Here is a 21,380-nt window from a genome sequence, read left to right as displayed (position 1 = left end):
CAGCGTCTATTATTTTGCGTGGTTGTGTTCTATTCCTCCAAATTATTTTCTTATATATCTGTTAAAAAGTATTGGTTAAAAATTATACAAATGGAGGATGAAAAAATATGTAAAAGCTAATTATTATTTGATATGTAAGACAATTAGAAGTAAGGCCAAATAGTATTTCTTGGGCAAAATTAATATCTAATGACAATCCCTTGATTTTTATGATGTGTGGTTACTAATTGAAATTAATGATTTATTTATATCTGTACTAAAAACTAGATTAACTGATATATCTATACAAAACTGGATGTCTTATTAGAGCAAAACGTTTTCAAAGGCCTAAAAAATCTTTGTTTGCGGTAACACGTTAAAAATTAGTTGTTTTATTTATTATTATTTATTTTTTTTTTTTTTTTGGATTCTTTTTTATTAATTGAGACTTTTCGGAAATTATTTTTGTGTCAAAAATGAATACAAAAAAGGGGGTTATGCATTTTAAGCATCAGTAAGTTGATTTCTAACATCACTGACCATGTTTAAAGCATAAAAAGTGCAGTTTTGATAAAAAGTTGAAAAAAAAATTCTCCAAGGCCATAATAACATTTAGGGTCGGACCAAAAATTTAGAGTAGGTCGGGATACCGGAAACAAACAATTGTTATACGTCTTAGTAAATATAAGTAAGTTTAGAACTGCACTTTGTATACTTAAAGTCTCATCACATAAGCTTGAAATTGAAACAGGCAGGTGACATAAACCTGTCCCAATTCCTTACACTGAACTTTCATAACCATAACAATTTGACTATTTAGACAAAGGAGTATAAATGTGCTTTCTGGTCTATTTCAAGGACATACAAAATGTTAAACGTACTAATCAGATAGAGTATTTTTTTAGAGTTTATTTGCTTCTGCAATGAACCAAAACTACTAGAATTCATTGAATTAATGACATCCTACAATGTTAATATTAACAAGAACTGTGGTTCGTTGCAGAAACAAAACTCTATCTGATTAGTACGTTAAACATTCTGTCAAAAAGTTCAAATGGTGATGGTTATGAAATAATATCACTCCAATGTAAAAACGACGGTTAAGCGTGTTCATGCACCAGGAAAGTAAAAAGCTGAATTTCAAAATGACATGTATTACGATGACAACTGCATATTTGCAATAAAAGATACTGCCTGCATGATCAAGGAATCAAATAAATGATTCATGAAGTATAACTGCTAGTCAAATCTCATAAGACATGATTATTTCCCTTCAAAACAAAAAGAAATTTTAATGAAATTCAAGAAATAGTTGCATGATACTTGTGTGTTGTTGTTGTTTTCTAAGTAAAAAAAAGCATCATAATTATGAAATATTGTATATTTCCTTCAGCAGTTAATATTTCCAAATCTACATAAAGGAATTTGATTAAACTTGCAAGAATAGCAGAATATAATGTTTACTTTTGAAATATAAAAAGAAAAAGGGTGATCACCGAATTAGATTTTTCACATTTTCATTTTGAATTATTGCACCTTTATGATACTAGTTTGTGAACTTCATGCCAAAAAATAAAAACGATTATAAATCCAAAATAGTCATAAATACTGGTCATACTCCAATTGATTACAAAAAAATATTCATAAAGAAACGTAAAATGGGTCAAATGTAACACATATTTTTTAATAAGAGACTAAAATCTTTGAAAATATGTGAAAAAAAGTGCGAGGAGATATCTACCGCGACACCGGTTTCAGCCGATGACACTAAAATGACAGAAACAAAAACACAAAACATACGTTCAAAAATATCAGCGAGACAATTGTATGCTTTAATGTCAACATAAGTTCATTATCAGACCTGTTATCTTTACAAATACATTCATATGTACATGTACCAGAAAACGTTCCCAACAAACTTCATCGGAGGTGTCCTTGCATAAATACGCACAATAAGCTCGGACGTGACGGGACTGTGACAGTCAAACGTTATTACGCTGTCCCGAAACTTACATCCTATTATTTGGTTTTGTTTTGATCAAGCATTAGAGATAAACACAGCGATTGTCCGAATATCCAAAACCATGCAACTTTACCGGAAACGGTGATCCGTGCGATTTCTGCCTCGTGAAAATTTTATCTTGCGTACGTTTTCTTTGCAGATTTCCTTACAGAAATACTCAGAATAAGCATCGACGTAACGGGACAGTGATAGACAAAAGTTATCATGCCGTCCTGAAACGTACATCCTATCATTTCGGCTGGTTTTGACCAAGCGTTGAAAATAAACTTTACCGGAAACTGTGTCGTAATCGGTGCGTCATGCGATTTCTGCCTCGTAAAAATTTTATCTAGCATACGCCTAATATGAAATTAGGTGCTACCTATGACGCGGAAAGCCCGTCACAAGTTAAATTAAGCTTTTAAAAAATAAAGTCTTTACAGTAAAGATGCAATTCATGAAAAACCGTGTTATATAGTCCTATTTGGTGGATAAAATAGTAAAATAATTTGAATGAGTCTGGACTATGAGGTGCAACCACAGTGACAGCAGACTCAGTTTGATATAGTCGTTCATGGAAGGTAATGAAATGTGACCGTGCAGACACCCCTCATGCTACCAGTGTGTTTTTTCCAGGAGGCTATTCACTTCAAGCTTTCAAGGAAATCGAAATATATACTTAAAGATATCAAGTGGCCATCTTTCACTTGAAAATGTTTTATCTAGGCCTATTAACTTCAAATGCATAAAAGCCTCATCAAATGTATTCTTCATGTGATGAAGCTATCCAGCTGGTTTACGGAAGGTTGGTGGTTCTACTCAGGTGCCCGCTCGTGATGAAATAATGCACAGAGGGGCACCTGTGGTCTTCCTCCACCATTAAAGCTGGAAAGTCGCCATATGACCTATCATGTGTCGGTGCGACGTTAAATCCAACACAAAAAATATATATATATGCTATGAACTGTATTACCAGTGTACAAGATAAACGCTGGTAAAAAGATATGATTAGTTGTCATAAAGATGCCGTCATTATGGGTTTTTTTTAAATATCTTATTAGCTCTCACTCTTGAAATAAAATTTCTGGTAGTCATCGTTATTTATTTACTCAAGTTCAACAATTCATGTGCACATGCCATCTCTTAAATACTAAAGAAAATATTAAGTTTATTATTTCGGAGATTTTTTTCCCACTATTTCGGGAATGGGTCCGGTACCGTTCAAATGGGGGAAAATAAATTCAAATAGGATAGACATTCTGGAAATTGGGAATAAATGACTCACAAATTCTCAAAATTTGTGGAAAATGTACCATATTGTAAATACACATTTTGTCAGCTTCCGTTTTCTCATTGGAAAAGTATTTTATACATGTAACTGTGACTCAAGGATTGACTTAAAATTTATGTTTTTTTTTTTTCTCAAAATACAAGATACAAGCTACAAGAATCTTTATTTTACGTTGGATAAATTATAACAAAAAACATGAGCTCATGAGCTATTTCCCGACAAACAAAGAAAACAGAAAGTAACAAAAAAAATAAAGCGGCTAAAAAGAAAGATAAGCAAAAGTTAGCCATATTGAAAAGATAAATTAAATGACAGCGGTACATAAATTAAATGACAGCGGGAATTTTAATTGGGAAATTTAACTGCTGAAATTTGGATTAAATGCCATATTTGGCGATAGGGAATGTGACCTTTTACGGGACCCGTCGATATAGAGAAAAAAACGCTGTATTGTAATTCAGCAGTCTCGAGAAAAACAAGAATTTGATAAAAGCTTCCAGTTAGGGCGTACAGGTTCCTATTAATTAAAGATGAAAAATAAAGTGCAAGCTGTAAGAACACTAACTCAAACTTGTAAGTCACACAGATGTAATGTTATAAAAAGTAAAGTATTTGTTCCTTAAATACTTTTCTTTTAGATATGATAAATTATGTCTGTGTGATTTACAGGTCTGATTTGCTCTTACCGCTTGCGTTTTATTTTTCACTTTTTAACTAGTAAACTTTAAGAGCCCTCATACAAATGCTTTTTCACCAACTGCGTGCAAATAGAAAATCCGAACGTGCAATCTGTGATTCAGTAAATTTCCAATTAAAATAACTTTCATGCATATGTAATTTTGCAAAATACTTGAAATACAATAGGGTTAACTCACAAAGTATTTTTTTCAGAATAAGTGATTATTATATTTGTATCACTTTCGTGAATTTAAACAAAAATCAGCTATCAGAAAATCAATGGAATAAAATAAGGCTCCTTTCCTGATACAAACAAGATATGTAGACATTGAATTCTTTATTGTTGATATTAAAGGTCTAAAAAAGATAACATTGCCCTATACCACTGCCATTCTCTTATGACATATAATAGCATATCATAGCATTTTGGTACTGCTTAGACATTTGTATGATCTGCATTTCCCAACTGTTTGTCAGTGAAAAGAGTGCAGATAAGTAAGCAGGTGAATGTAGGACTGTTCAACACTCAAAATAATTCACTACCCTTCAAGTCTAATGTCGTATAAATAGTGGACCGCAGAAATGTTTTCACTGACGCCTATGACGTCATCTAGCTGCATTTTTTTGTAGCGTTCACGTCGTAATTTCCTCATTTTTCAAGTAGAATTTCACCATATAAAATCAGACCGGTGACAGATTGATGAAGTTGCCCAGAAAGATAAATATACACATATTTAGTTTGTCGTAAATATTGTCGTGATTAAATTTTCCAAAAGTCAACATTTCCGGTCTTACTCATTGAGCGATTGCGTCTAACTTTGACCAATAAACGCCTAAATAATCAAGACTTTCAAAATGGCGGCCCCCATGACAGCTGGAGACGAAATTCAATTTACATGGTATTGGAAATATTTTTCTCATTTGTTTTCATTATTGTTTCATATATTTCACATACGTCATACATGTTATCTAAAAGCGCTCCAAGCCCCGTATAAGGCAGTTTGCAAGTGACCGAATTCGTCGGTAAATTTGATTATATGTCCATAGTTTAAAGATTTACACCAAATCAAGTTGAAAATCGTATCTAATATGAAATAAGGCAAAGCCTCAAAGCGAGCTCAAAGAAATCGGATTTAGCTAAAAATATTATGCATCGTTTATTTGTCACAAAAAAACTATTCCCTACTCACAAGAATTCAGGAGAACCTATTCACTTGAAAAAGTCTACATTTAGTGTCATCATACTGTAACAGTGAATATCATATGTTGCAAAAATTATGGGAAGCCGGTGTCACGGTGACGTCATTACCGCGTTCCCGTTTCTTTCTGCTTATTAATGACATTTTTTCCATTTTCTGGCCGATGCTTGGTCTTTTAAATGAAAATATTTTTTTTTTCAAACAACTGGAAAGCATTCTTTCATTATTGTTGAGTGATGAATATTTTTTAGCAACTGAATGAAGTTCTGTATTCACTCCGGAAAGAAGCACTTCCTGTGAGCACCTATCCGTTAGGGTGCGCTTTGTAAGAACTTCCGACGAAACTTTTCAAATCCATCACCAAGTGTGGAAGTATACTTGCGTTACCGTAAAGCTCGATTCTCGAGCAGGCCCTTCGGGCCTGCTCTTCGAGCTCGCTATTAAGTAGCTGAAGCAACATACTTTGTAGCATAAATAGACAAGAAATTTAAAGTATTAACACTTGTGTCGATATGGTAGACAGTGATTACGCTTCTGTTAAATATTCGTATGTCCGGGACTGCTTTTTATCCATAAAGTTTGACTGGAGAACTAAGTCTGATTCATTGAAAGAGATGCAGGTTTGCCATTATTTCTTCCGATAGAACTGTTAACCTTTACCTTTTTTCTTTTTTTAACAAATTGTCTTTTTCCCAAAGTAAAAGGGTACATTTACTGAGCTGATTTAATCAAAATGTTTTTAAAGATCGTACTTAGTGGGAATCTTCTAACTAACAGAAACATATAGTACTTAATGTAACAGGAGCATATAGATATTTAAAATACCAGGAACATGTAGATATTTCTCATTGTTTTAGGGCAGAAATGAGGGAAATATGCCAATATTAAATCTTAAGATCGATTTTAAAAAATGGGAGATAGAGCAATGTTCCACTCAGGTGACTCTGAAACATGGTCAGGATAAATATTTAGTGGGGTGTGTGGACAATTAGCCAGTTTTAACACCCCAATGAAGTTTGCCACAGACAGTTTAAAGACGATGTCGTCTTTATTTTGTTAGTTACTGTATGTCCTTGTCTTCAGTTTTTGTATTTGAGTATATATTAATTAGGTACATATCCATACATATAAAGCTGTGGGAATACGGTTTGGGGAAGCTGCATTCTCGGAAAGGGGCTTTTCTCTGTCCGATATTTATCCTTGCTTTTGTTGTTGCAAGTTCCTATACAGCAAATGGTAATAACTATCACGGCGATATAGCTTCATTATATGACAAAAATTATGCATAATAGTGCAGTTATTAATAGTGCAACAGGTGTGAAATAAACGTTGTTTAAAAAACAAAATTGCATCTAAAATGACACAACTAGGAAATACGGAATACAATACATCTACTATCAAAATAAATTGCAAAGTTTCGAGGTTTTGTGCTTCATTTCTGTTGTGGTTGGTCTTTATCACAAACGACCAGAAGTAGTAAGATACGACACTATGTATGGAGGTGTATGAAAATTGTAATATTCAGTTTAACCGAATTAAGGTTAAACTCTTTACCCGACAGAAATGACTCCCCTTGTACACCATACCTTCACGTGACCAGGGAATTCTGGGTCAGGTATATAAACGCCCGTCTCGCCAGATTCCAGTCTTTTCGATTCTGAGTCCACTGAACGAGGCAGAGTCATTAATACTTTAAACTTTTATATTTGCAGGATATCACCCGTCGTCGTGACTGGAGAGAGCTGAAACATTTGAGTTTACAACCAGATGCTTTGAATCCTAATGATGAACAAATCACAAATACAAAAAGACTGTTTTAAACATTTGTCGCCGGTGTCGGGACAAAATTGTGTTTCAGCGTTTTTGATATCATAAAACTTTTGCGATCGTTGACGGGGTAAGAAACAACGTCGATTCATACTGAATAATTTAAATTCAAGTTTTTACTCAACTACATTTATTAAGCTATATATTTACTAGTAATCTTAATCCAGTCATGACAATTTTCTGCCAATCTTTAATTAAATAAAAATATATTAAACATTTGTATTTAGTCATTTTTTGCTGGGTAAATGACCTTGTCTGTGATATTGACCTTAAATTAGTGATCTTTGTCTGGCGCTCAACACACCTCTTTATGGCTAACATTTCTGTGAAGGTTCATTGGAATATTCTGGAAATTTAAAAGTTATATCTGAGACATGAAATACTCTATTTATGCGAATGAAAGTTGAAGGAGCCATTTTCTTGGCTCTTGACCTTTGAGGTACCGACCAGACTCTTGCGCGCGACACACAGTCTCATTATTCTGAACATTTATAGTAGTTTTCATATGAATCCATTGATTGTTTTTCCTTTTTAATTTATAGCTGCGAAAGGTGTTTCGGACAAATCTAGGAATCAATTAAGAAACGGAAGGTACGTTTACCCGTTTGTAGCATGCTAAAATGTAGAACTAGTCGCAAGCGGTACAATAAATGATAATAAATATCACATCTTCTATTTCGCTTGTGTTTTAGTCAATGTATACATGCTATAAATGAACACTATTGGGCATATACACATAAAGAAGATCTTTTAACATAATATACAAAACACTAGTATATCAAATATTTTCTGCTTGACTTACCGTATTATAGCGAGTAGCTTTGTCATTCTAGCATCTGACACATTGTCTTCTAAATCCAAATATTTGTTATCTATTTCATTTATATCCATGTTTGTTTTAAACATATTTTCAATTTTACTACCATTCACTATTCATTGGTTATGTAATCCATCTTTTGTATTATTTATGTTTCGTTATTAATATTGAATAGTATATAATAACTGTTTCGGAGACTTCACGACTGATCGTATGTCAATGTAATAGATATTAACACAAATATGACGGTGTCACAGTGTTTTCTCTATTTTTATTCTTTATTTTAAAGTAATTGAAAAACATCATTAAAGCAAATGTGCTTTCTCACCCATATAAGATATTAACCTTGATACATATATTTGTTTTCATAGTAACGTTCCGCTGATTTTACGATCATTCTTTAAGATAAAAGAAGTATATATATAGACAGGATAAAATGAAAACACAATATTTCGATAACAATAATTTTAAATAGGAAATGTAAATTTTGTCCTCTTTGCAAACATGCAAATCCTGTTCAGTTTTGACAAAATATATTTTACGAAATGTGCCTACTGAGTATTTTCCAAAGATAGATAAAAAGGAAATTCAATCCAATCTGATATGAAACAATTACTATGTAACAATAAACTGGTATTTTCATAAAAGTTTCACGGATTTAATAACTATGATGTTAAACTCCAACAGGTGATAATTATGACGCTTCCACAAATAACTTCCAGATCCGTCTGAGATCATTTGTTCCTACAACCTGAAGCGTCAGAATCAAATTTAAATCCAATATTTGTCAGGTTATAACAATAAGGCGCAATTATTTATTCAATATCAAAAGGAAAAACGTTTATCCTTAATGCGGTTTCATTAATATTTGAATAAGTAATGCATGGTCAAAAATTACACCTTGGATATTGTTACAAGGAATTGTCTTCGCTCAGTAAGTAGACTCGCAATGAATGACTGCTGATTTAAAATACTAGTACATGTACTTGATATTAAATTTTCAAGATTACTTACTTAAATTGTAAACGATTTTTTTTTTACTTAAAATGGTTATTCCAGGAGGAATTTCAGCTGAATACCTTGTGACTGAATGTGCTTTATAATGTTTATGGTTCATAAGGTTTTGTTTGAACACTCACATACTGTACTTAATACAAAGCACGTCTGCGAAATTTATAGGATAAAACTGATGATGATGGAATCTGTGCAAGATAACTGAGAACCAGCAAGCAGACTCGTATGGAGATAATCAGATTTTTCATTTACAATGCATCTTGTGAAGGTGAGAGGCCCGTAATGACGATCGGTAATTTCCGTGCTAATACGTTATCTTCGAAGTCTAATTCGGTATTCCTCGGCTGTTGATATAGCGCAAACAAACATGATTTTTCGTACCAGCCGGAAAATGCCGAAATTGGAAACTGTATTCTTCTGCAAACAAACACACGACTTTTTGTACCAGCCGGAAATGACGAAATCGGAAACGGGGAATAAGCTTTCGCAAAGAATTTGCCAACTGTCATTACCTTATTGGTCCGCTACCTAAAGGCGTTCATGGTTGCAAGAAATACAGCTCTGACGCATTACGAAGGTAATGTAAACAAACTTACAGAAGACAATAAGGAATTATTGGTAGAAATATAACGAAATCTGTGTGCAAATGTATCCGTTAGCGATGTAAAGTTTAACTATCAATATAGACAAAGAATCCCAAAAGTTTACTGCTGCATACATTCTATATTCAAAATGGAGTTGCCCGTTTTCTATCAACAGAAAAACATTTTTACAATTTTATATTAATGAATCGAAGAAATTATACATCCATAGAAAGAATGCACTTTACAGAACGTAATAAAATCTGAACAAACAATCATAAGCATTACTAAATCAGTAACCTATATATGACAAACTTCTGTCTGGTTCGGTCCGCGGGGAAATCCAATGTATAAAAATAGTTCGCGATTCTTCAGTCAAAATGATAAAAATGACAAATGTATCATGTCTCTCATTAATTCACAGACGAACTGCCAAGGGGGCAGCGCATTTCCAATCTGAATTTAATAACCCCATGCATGTGTATCTGTCGCGTAAGAAATCTTTCGTAATATACTTTTTGTTCGAGTTTCGATAGCCTGACTCCTGTTGTTTAATAACGGATTACTAGTATGAAAATATATATAACACGAGTCACACTAGACAAATCAGTATACTTATAAATAAATTTACAGGGCAAATTACTTTTTTTGGATCAAGATAGCTACTGTTTACTTTGGCGATCTAACCCCATGGAACGCAAATATATGTTTATTTTATTATCGCCTTTGATACTATTGCACCGAATGTCGTTCATACGAAAATAAATATTGTTGTTTTTTTTTCTTAACAAAAATCATTATGAATGTAAACATGTAAATAATTATAAGATTACACGCTATGACTATGTTATCAACAATCATGCGTTTTACCCAAAATCAGGGTCTATAACTCTGGTCATACCAACTTTATTGTAGCAACTTTTGCAGGAAAAGAAACTTGGAAAATAACTCAAACTAAATAATGTAATAAGCTTGACCAACAATCACACAAAAAATGATAAAGGCAACAACTCTGATATGTTTTAATATTTGACAGTATTTGTATAACATTATGATATAACTAAAGTTAATTTACTTTAATAAAATTATTAGTAAACAGAAAGAAAAAACGATTCAACAAAATTAGGGACAATAACTCTAGACATACAAACATGATTTTTCTTCAGAAAATTTACAAGGTACCGACACCATGAGCTTTGACTGATACAAGAAGAAGATTTCCCGGAAGCATTGAGCACCCCAAACACAGCTATAGAGCCACGCATTTGCAAAGCAGTCCAACAACAAAAAAGAAGCTGTAACGGAAAAATATTATAGACGAGTTGCTTCAGAAATCCAACAAGTACTTTTTAATGTTATGTAAAATACAGAAAAATATTTGGGGGAAGGGCAGGGGTAGAAAAAGAGATGGAAGGGGGAAGTGGAACAAGGAGGAATGCTACGTTCCTTAATCACAGTTACCCTACAACGTAAACCACTGCAGCGCAGAGACATACGTACGGAAGCCTGTATGGGGCACCCTGATGATGGGATGATGTCGTCTCTTTCGAGAAGCACATCACAACAAGCCGTCGAAATTATGACAAAAAAAACTCTATACACCACGACATGTTGTCTTACAATATGTCAACATATCGAGTTATTAAATCCCGACAAAATAACATGTTATATATGTCGACTTCAAGTAACATGCATGCCGACATACTTTATGTCGACATACAGAATACAACGCAACAGGTTGTCAGAAAGCATGATAACAAACCTATGTAGATATGTCAACTTGTCGTGTTATTAATGCAATTTTACAACATAATTATGCCGACAAAATAATATATTGTATATGTCGACTTTTAGTAACATTCCTGCCAACATACAACAAGTTCACATATACAACATATCATTTTGTCGGTATAATAACGTTGCAGAGTTGCTTAAATAACACGACAAGTTGACATATCTACAGAGGTTGCTTGTCATGCTTTTTGACAACTTGTTTCGTTGTATACCGTATGTCGGCATGAAGAATGTCGGCAGGCATGTTACTTCAAGTTGACATATTCAAAATGTTATTTTGTCGGGATTTAATAACTCGACACGTTGACATATCTTAAGACAACATGATGTGGTGTATAGAGGTTTTTCGGCACATTTTTGACGACTTGTTGTGTTGTGCAACTCAACATAGACGACATCATCCCATCATAAGGGTGCCCCATACAGGCTTCCGTACATACGTACAACAGACAAACATACATACACATAACTAACATACACAGATTAACAAACAGAACAGACAAGTAAGATATAACAATACTGTTGGGCACCGCCTAAGACACGCACATTCATAAGCAGGAAAAAAAACAACAGTCGGGCACTGCCTAAGGATGGCCAGCAGCCAAAATTAAGGTAGGCATGATAACTTACTCATAACAGAACGAGAGGGGGTGCAAAAGCAACGGAGCGCTAATGCAAGGGGAAAGAAGGGTCGATGGGAGTAATGAGGAGAAAGAGGAAAGAAACGCTTACAATAAACAAGACAACATACGCAACAAAAGATACAAGACCGACAGAAAACAAGTTGAAAATAGGAGCACCGCCTTGGAACGGCCAGTAACCTATATAAAGGAAACTTGGGGGTTTAAACGCGTTAAGGGCATGCCAACCTCGCACTTACCCTATTTTCAACAAGTTAGACAACACAATGTAAATAAAATCACTTCCCGTGTAGAAAGGCTCTAACATTAGTTAAAAGTAGACATAAAATTACGGTCAATCTAAGGCATAATTACACCAATGTACTCAACAGCTGTCTGAAGACGGAGCACCAAGATGCACTCACGCCAAATATCAACTCAATGTGACTAATAGTTTCCAAATTTCGAACGTCGCGTCGAACGACGTTAATTCCAGCACCATTATTTTATATAACGTACACATTCCATATCAACTTCAGACCCAAAGAAAATATTATTATAACATAGCTTCATTTTTAACCAGTGATATTTTACAGTTTCTTTCAAGAAATTTGCTTGCAGTATATAAGTTCTTTTTAGATAGTGTGGGTCATTTGTTGCCCTTATGATAAATTAGAAGTCTACAATGTAATAATTCTTAACCATTTTCAAAATATTTACCGGAATTTGATTTACTATTTTACATAACTTACACATTCCATATCAACTTCAGAATAAAGGAAAATATTACTACAACATATATAGCTTCATTTTAACCAATGATGTTTCACTTTTTTCCAAGGAGTTTTGCTTGCAGTATTATCGTTCTTTTTCAGATAATGTGTGCCATTTGTGGCCTTACGTTTAATTAGAAGTCTACAATGTAATTAGTTCTCAGTCATTTTCAGAATATTGACCGGATTTTGATTTACACTTTCCATATCAACTTCAGATTCAAAGAAAATATTACTAAAATTTAGCTTCATTTTTACATTTTCTTCCAAGAGTTTTGCTTGCAGTACTATACTAGTAGCTCTTTTTTGTTTTAGTTAATTTGGGTCATTTGACGCCCTTAGTCTACAATGTAATTAATTCTTAATCATTTTCAGAATTTTTACCGGCAGTTGAAGTATGTAGTCTGTTGTTTCATATGGCTTTATGCATAGTTGTATAATTGTATTTGTATACGAGTATAATTTGTTTTTATATATAAAACTGACTTTAATGTTTCCTTTGCAGAAGGTATCATTATGATATAAGAGAGCTTATAAACACCAATGACATTGTTTTAATAAAGACTCAAAGAGCAACGGACCGTATCTAATTATCTATTTAGCGTTTGTTGCCATATCAGATATTTTTTGTGATAGACGTGCTGAAAATTATTGAAAGCAAATGACAAGAGTTAGCGATTTAAACTTCCTCATATAAATCTTACGCTGTAACTGATATCAATGAACCTAGTTTAAAGCGCTGTAGACTAAAATGATTTAATCATATCTATCTTTACATATAAAATAGACTGTGCTTGTATATGAAATAACTTTTATCAAAGTGCTTATAAATGTTTGAATATAAAATACATTCTCTTCGACTTACCGTAAAATAGCCAAAAGTTTTGCAATTTTCGCATCTGACATATTATCTTCTAAATCCGACATTTTGTCCCTTGGATCTGTTTCATTTATATCCGTGGTTGCTTTAAGCATTTTCCTTATTGCTTTGTTATTAGGTAATGCATCCACTAGAATAGAATTGCGTCACAACTGGCCACCAATTAATACTATGATAGAGCACACTGGTACGGCAGCTTGTTTCTCACAATTAGTAACTAACACTAAAAAGCGTTTCGTAAATCTATTAAGTAAATTGACTGCGTCGTGAAAATAGATCTTTTAACCTAGATTAAGTGTATTTACTTTTACATACTCACGTACAGCTGATTGCAATAATGATTATACTTGGTAAACAACGAATATAAGCTGGTGCACTAACTTTAATGTTTATAATACAAGCGTTTAGACAATACCATACTTTTCATTTGGTATAAATAAGGAACATACTATAAATGCCATTTACAAGACTTATCCTATCTACAGACATTAATGATATAGCCTCTATAAGAGATTAGTGAAAATACTGATTCTAAGGCTATGAATGACGCCACAAGAATGGCAGATGAGGAAAGAGGGAGAACCCTCAGGTCTACTTATATTGCACTAATCGAAGACATTAATAATTTGTCTATGACCTGGACAGTCGATATAGAAAGTAGATATGCAATATCTAATTAACGTTACCATGTTCTATTACAAAAATTTCTAGATATGATACAGGGCGGCCAGCCAACGTGACCTTTCGGTATCGTACACACGGGGGAAACGCTCGATTCAGGTTATATTTTTCTTATAATTTCCCCATTCCTTGACAAAGGTTAATAAGAAGAGAAAAAAAGCGTCGAAGAAAGGAAAATGGGTACTTTCCTCATCACAAAGTGTCTGCCAAACATTCTTGATACATTTACTTTTCTAAAAATTCGCCCAAATGTTTTTCTCACGGACAAAATTAGCAGCAAATGTACACACTGAATTCGGACGAAGAAAGGAAAATGGATACTCCCCTCACCGCAAAGCGTCTGCTAGACATTCTTGATATTTTTTAATTCACCCTAATGTTTTTCTCACGTACCAAATGTGTAACAAATGTACACACTGGAATTTGGGTGAAGTGTTTAGGACACTACTGACAAAGTCTGGCAGACGTTTTGCGCCAAAGAAATCACTCTTTTTTCTGACTTCGACGCTTTTTATATTATTAAAATTCATCAAATAACAAGGAAATTACAAACAAAATACTATATGAATCAAGCGATGTTCCCCGTATGTACGATACTAAAAAGTAAAGTGGGTTAGCCACCCTGTGATAGGATTTAGGTGTTTTGTTATCAACCTTATTTTGTAACCCAAGCTCTAAATTCTAAATCAAAATTACATGAATGATCTCTTAAAAGTCCTGCACCGCCATTAAAAATTGCAATTATATCTTCCCAATGTATACCTTTCAACTGATCACAGACGGGAAGACAAACGTAGTGATTACTCAATACTAATACGCTGTAGCTACTGATTTACGATGAGAAACCAACATATTCCTTTGACATTTTACTGAATTTGTGATATTTCATGCAGAATGTCTGATAGATTGAAGATAAGCTAAAGGAATTGTGTTCATACCGGACGGTGCTGTCATTAACCGAAAATACTTTATTTTATGAAAGGCTGTTTAGTCATATTTCTTTTTGTAAGCTATTACAAAGCTATTCTTTTGAATATTTACTGTGATCAATACTGAGATTGTGTGTTTTATACCTCATAACGATAAGAAACAAATAAGCCCATAAATACTGAGCACTACTACAATTCAAATCCGTAAGTCAAAAATAGTCCACAATGACCATAATAATTTGTTAATGACGGCATACTGAAAGTATATAAGTATATAAGAACTGATGGTAAAAAATATTCATTTATGACTTACACCTTCGCTGACCTTAGTATCTAAGAAATAGCCACGACAAGTGAATATATTGCCAGCAACAGACGTGTTGAAAGTCGGTCAGAACTACATGTACTTAATACTGTTATCATTATATGAACGGGTAGGACCACATTAGTGTGTAAAAATGAATAAAAAAACTTTAATAGTTAGGTATTAAGTTACTTCTGTGAGTACTGACGGCATAGTTTTCGAAGAAGTGTATAGAACAGTCTGCTCAGACAGACATTCTTCAAACAGCCAAGAAAAATGACTGTTTATAACTAACCAGAGTACAGATTTGCAGTAATGTCTTTTATTTTATAAATCGGTTCTGTCAAAGTACTTCTAGCTTAAGTGTTTTTATACGTTAATATCAAAACGCAAGATTACAACAACATTTAGAAATACAGTTATGGGTATTTTTGACCCAAGTCAAAAGTGCTTGTGCTGAGGTTTCAAATTACGAGAATAAAAGAAGAAGTACCAATTCTTTGGATTTATTATATGCCCATAGATACAGGGGTACTTTATTAACCGATCAACCGACACGAAAGCAGATACTCTGGAGGAAACATTAATATGAATATTGTTAGAAAAGTCTGCCACTTGTTGATGCGATGATGTAACTGTCTTTTGAGAAGAATATTTTGAACTTTCTAAAAGCTGTTGCAGGATACATGTATTTTAACAACAATGCAATTTGAGGACCAGTCACATCCCAAAACCCCCGACGCCGCTTTTATTATGAAAGTGCGAATATATCAATAGTTGTTGAATCTGAACTTATGGTTTTCACTTCCGATATATGTTATTCAGAAATATCACATTAAATTTTAAGTAGCGTTAACGTTGAGAACAAGTAAAGACTATTCAAGACGGTGTAATGGTTCTTGCGCTTCGCACTTCCTTCAATACGAAGTTTTAATAAATGAAAACTGATTGCAGACAGAAAATGAAAATTCAATATAAAAAGGGCAAAAGTTAACACACTATTGTTCTTGTACTAGCCACTTCTTCTCTTTACCATCTTTTATCGTGGTAATTTCGTATCTATTTCCGCCAGTAGTTAAAATGCAACTAATTAATTCAAACACAACTTAAATGAAAAGGAGATATTTTATAAAAAATGTTCAAAAACACAGTGGGAAAATTTAGAACAAATTGGAAATAATTCAGACACTGGATATTACAGACAGAGTTATGGTTCCTGAGATCTGCAAGTCCTCGCATTGTAGCCTATGATAATTACTCCTTTCAGTAAATGAAAAATTTCTTTATAAAAATACAAGAAAGTTTATTTGAACACTCTTCAAAACAGAGTTATTGTTTATGCCTACTGCACTTTCTCACATTTTTAGCTATCGATATTTATTTCATGCTCTGGGCAGGCAGACAGCATTTTTATATCCTCCTCTCTGATTATACAGACGGTTGCAACAGATGTGAAGTAAAACCGTAGTTAGCTACAAAAACGATTATTACGTTCGTTATCATCAGCCGCACAATGAGAAAACCAACATAGTGCATTTGCTACCAGCATGGATCCAGACCAGCCTGCGCATCTGCCCATGCTGTTTGCTGTCAAAGTATTTTGCGATTAGAGAAACCGTTAGCGAACAGCATGGATCCTGACCAGACTGCGCGGATACGCAGGCTGGTCTGGGTCCATGCTGGTCGCAAGTGCACTATGTTGGTTAATTATCTTAGTTCATTGCATTTTCAACTTTGCATATATAATATCATGTTAGCATGGCTACTATCTTATAATTATAAATGGAAGTAAACTTCCATGTTGACTTACCGTAGTATGGCAAGAAGTTTAATCATTTTCGCATCCGACATTTTACCTTCTAAATCATTCGGATCTGTTTAATTTACATCCATTGCTGTTTAAAATATAGTTTTCCTACTAATGTTAACAATTACTATTTCCTTTTCGTAATATATTCCATCTCGTTATGGCGGTGAAATCAATAATGTATGTATGTATGTACGATATTGCAATTTACAGGGAAATATTATGCTTTATACTAACAACTAGACGTTTAAACATTCACTGTTCATGTATTAAATTAGATAATGTAGACTAAATATGCATTTCGTAAAGTTTTTCCAGTGATAAGACTATATACATCTGCTTTTCGTAAAGTTTATCAAGTTATGAAACTAATTTCATAACTATTCCTCGGCTTCTCCACAATACACGCCGTTGGACATTCGATCAGTTTGATACATTCGCAAAAAATGCGTTTTATATGCTGAGGGGGCGGGGGACAAGGAGAGTTGAACAGGCAACCATATCTACAGTTTTCCTGAACATTTTTTAGAAACCCAAAACAAAATAAATTTGATTTCCATTACACACTTCTTTCAATTTTATTTAAGTAAACTGCTACTAATTATGCAAATAAACTTTAACATTTTCAATGTAGATTACACTCTTTATATTTTAGTATAAAAATACTTAGAAAATACTGGGTGACATTAAACCAGATTCAAATTGTTTGGTACATCAAAATTGGTTTAAAATTACAAAATGTTATTTTTAACAAAATTTTGTTCTTATAATATTGTCATTTAAATCCATAAGTATGCAATTAGCTTATTAAGTTATATACCACTGGGAATAAAAGGTCAGAGGCTCAGCTCTATTGTGGTACCATCTTTATTATTTTATCCCCAAAACTAATGTTTGATTTGATGGACATCATCAATATGGCTGATATTTCCTAAAGTGAACAGCTGTTCATGAGACCATTTTATTCCCTCTAAACTGGTCCTACAAAACTATTTGGTACCTATGTAAATGTCTAATGAGGATGTATGATACTCTTACTGGTCCGGCTTCGCGCTTACTGCCTCATACCGGGTATGTTGGATAATAAAATCCCCGCAAAATTCCTTTATATACGTTTTTGAAAGTGACGCTTGAATTAATTGTCAATGACCGCTTTCTTCGCAAGTGATGCTAGGGTTGTAAAATACCAACATATGTCGTGAAAAAAAAATCAAAAATCCCTAAGTCAATATCTTTTTAATCATTGAAATATAGTTTTATTTGGTTTCTGGTAGTCGTTTGGGCAGATGTTTTCCGGTTCTCATCATTATTAACCTCATATAATGTACCAAAATTATTACAGATTGGAAACCATTAATTAATTTTTTATGTATCAATCAATTAAATGTTAATCATTATTAAATAAACGTAATGGAAATATTTCTTCAATTTTTTCTTCAGTTATTCCGAAATTTAAAAAAATCACGGACAATAACTCTGGTCGTATTAAATTTCTCTAACAACGTTCAAAGGGACAAACCTTTCAGGATATAAAAACTCCCATACCAATTATCTACAAGTCAAAAGATTTCCTGCGGCCAGAAGTTATACAGACCAGAAACTGTTATTGATGAATGTGTGACCACTCAGCCTCAAAAGTAACGTATGGGTGAATAGCGTGCTTGGTTTTTTTATTATACCATTACGCTTTAATGTAGGAAATATGTTTTGCAAGTGTTTATAAACAATATCTAAAACAGTACCCAAACCTGATTTTTTTTAATATTATTAATAAATGTTTGCCTGAAAATTATCTATGCCAGCTATATTGCAAAAACGACGTTCTATGAATTTGATAAGCAAATCACATATCGGTAAAAAGTCACGTGAAAACACACATGTGCTACACTACTTGTTGCTTTCCAATATTCCAGGCTGCAGGTAATTAAGTGTAACTAAAACTTACAAAGAAATGACATTGGATGGACAAACAAAAACAAAAACGAAAGGGCAATGACTCTGGTGTAATGTAAATATTTATCCACATTTATAGGAATCCTCCTCCTCTCAACATAGACAATTTACATTTATTTAAGTAAATTTTCTTTAATATAGATATCACCAAAACTAATGTGTTTAATAAAATTTAGAACCAACACTCTTGTCAACTTAAGACTTATACAAACACTCACACCCGTGACCTACAGTTGCGTTACCAAGCTAAAGACTGACGGACGGACGAACACGTGGACTATGCGAAAACTATGTTCATCCGCGTAAGGGATAATAAATACTCTTGCCCTTATTTCCAGCAAAGATATTCTAAAACCATATTTTCATTATATTATGTAAAGTACACATTCCTAATCAACTTCAATTTCAAACTGGATCTCTTACATATACTTTTAAAACTCATATAGAGTCCGAATTCTAGCTCTGTTAGTGTGCATCATTTATGGAACTTGACATTGTTTACAAAATACTAGCTACCAGTCTACCACTGTCAGAACATTTTCCGGTAAGTGATTTGTAATGTTGTTTCACATACGCGTACATGTTTATTTTCAGTTGTACTGACTACTGTTCACGACCAGACCTCCCCTCCTGGATTTTTCGATAGCCGCTTTGGAGAATATGTAGTATCAAATAGTTTTGCACTCATACAAAGTACTAAAAGAGCATTGAGGAATAGAAGGCCGATCGTATTTAAACATCTACTAAGCGCTGAACATGTAATCTGGTTTCTTTAATTTAAATTTGAATGACACAAATTAAGGACATAAAATAACTTCCTTAATATGAATATACGATTAATTAAGCACTTTATGGCGCAATATATTTTACCTGGTTTCAAGTCTTGTTTATTACAATGATTCATTTTGACATTCATCGTACGTACAGCTCTGCACGTAAAATAGACTATGCATGTATATAATATAACCCTTACTAAAATTTTTATAAACATTTAAAGAAAAACGTACTTCCTCTTTGACTAACCTTATTATTGCAAGAAGCTTTGCAATTTTAGCATCCGACATATTATTTTCTAAATCCGACATTTTGTCCTTGGGTCCTGTTTCATGCATATCCGTGGTTGCTTTAAGCGTTTTTTATTGCTTTCTTATGACATAATTTATTATTTAGTTCACTTCTTAATATGAATATAAAACAGAATTACGTCATAACTACGTTGATATAGCACACTGATTCGAAAACTATTTTATCCCAATTAGTTGCATACACTTGCAAATCTAGTAAGTAAAACTAACTACGTCCTGAAAATAGATCTCGATTTCCAATTAATAGCCGAGATAAAATATATTTACTTCGTACAAACTCACGTTTGGCAGATTGCAAACTTTGTTACACCGGGTAAACAAAGGCTATTAATTAGAGAATTGTATGTAAACTAACCATTTTAAACATCTATAATCAAATTTAGCTTTAAGAAAGTCAATGATTTTGAATTCGTAAAAGACAAGTTCTGAATTAAAAAGAATACTTTTGCTTAAAATGTGATAAACGTGTACAAAATTGTTCAATTAAGTTTGTTTGCCTTTGACCGATTGTTTTACAGCAGGTTTTGACAGCTCTTCTCACACAGCACGCAATGTTGAAATTGAAGTGAGATTATCCGAAAAAAAGGATGTACATTTTCAGCATGTGTTGGGAGCAAAAAGTATGAAAACAAGATTTATTTAAAAAGATAACTCGCTTTCACAAAATTGATTTACTTATAAACCCAACAAACACAGTAAATTTTTTATCAAAGAACACCAGTTTTTTCTATAAGGATAATTTAAAGTATCTTGATATAACATAGTGTACACTTTTCTTATATATTTTTTACAATCCGTATGTAATATTTTAATCCAAAATTTAATAATATTATAATATCTCATATTTTGTAGAGGCATCCGACCTAATTCACCATAAATAAAATCATTTTGTGTACTTCTTTTGACACCTAATAGGCGTTTACGTTAATACGGAAACATTTAAATCTTTGATGAATCTCTTTGTCTTGTCAGATTGAAGCATACATATACATGAATTGTTGAAGATGTTGCCAATTGTTATACGAATCATTTGTTTATTGTGTTATGAATTAAATGTTCACTGTTGCCATGTATATATAGCGTACCATGTACCACATGGGTCTATGACCTTCTGGTTTAATGAAAATAAAAACTTTGAAACTTTTGAAAACTTTATATATCTCTAT

The 21,380-nt window shown here is 33.1% G+C and overlaps 1 protein-coding gene across 2 annotated transcripts in view; it reads right to left on the bottom strand.

The window, feature by feature from the left end:
* LOC123566437 (growth hormone secretagogue receptor type 1-like) overlaps positions 1–21,380 on the bottom strand; it is a 108,613-nt gene that overhangs the window by 46,953 nt on the left and 40,280 nt on the right. Inside the window, exon 1 of one of the 2 annotated variants that reach the window (XM_045360538.2) lies at positions 13,441–13,735. The exons of the other annotated variant lie outside the window; for it this stretch is intronic. Within the exon in view, the coding sequence (XP_045216473.2) occupies positions 13,441–13,550 (110 nt within the window). The 5' untranslated portion in view covers positions 13,551–13,735. Of the gene's footprint in view, positions 1–13,440; positions 13,736–21,380 lie in introns of those variants that run through there. 2 annotated transcript variants of the gene reach the window in all.

Source organism: Mercenaria mercenaria, chromosome 8 (genome assembly GCF_021730395.1).
Source record: "Mercenaria mercenaria strain notata chromosome 8, MADL_Memer_1, whole genome shotgun sequence".
Lineage (NCBI taxonomy): Eukaryota > Metazoa > Mollusca > Bivalvia > Venerida > Veneridae > Mercenaria > Mercenaria mercenaria.
Note: the sequence above shows the minus strand (reverse complement) of the source record. Positions and strands in the feature narration are given on the sequence as shown.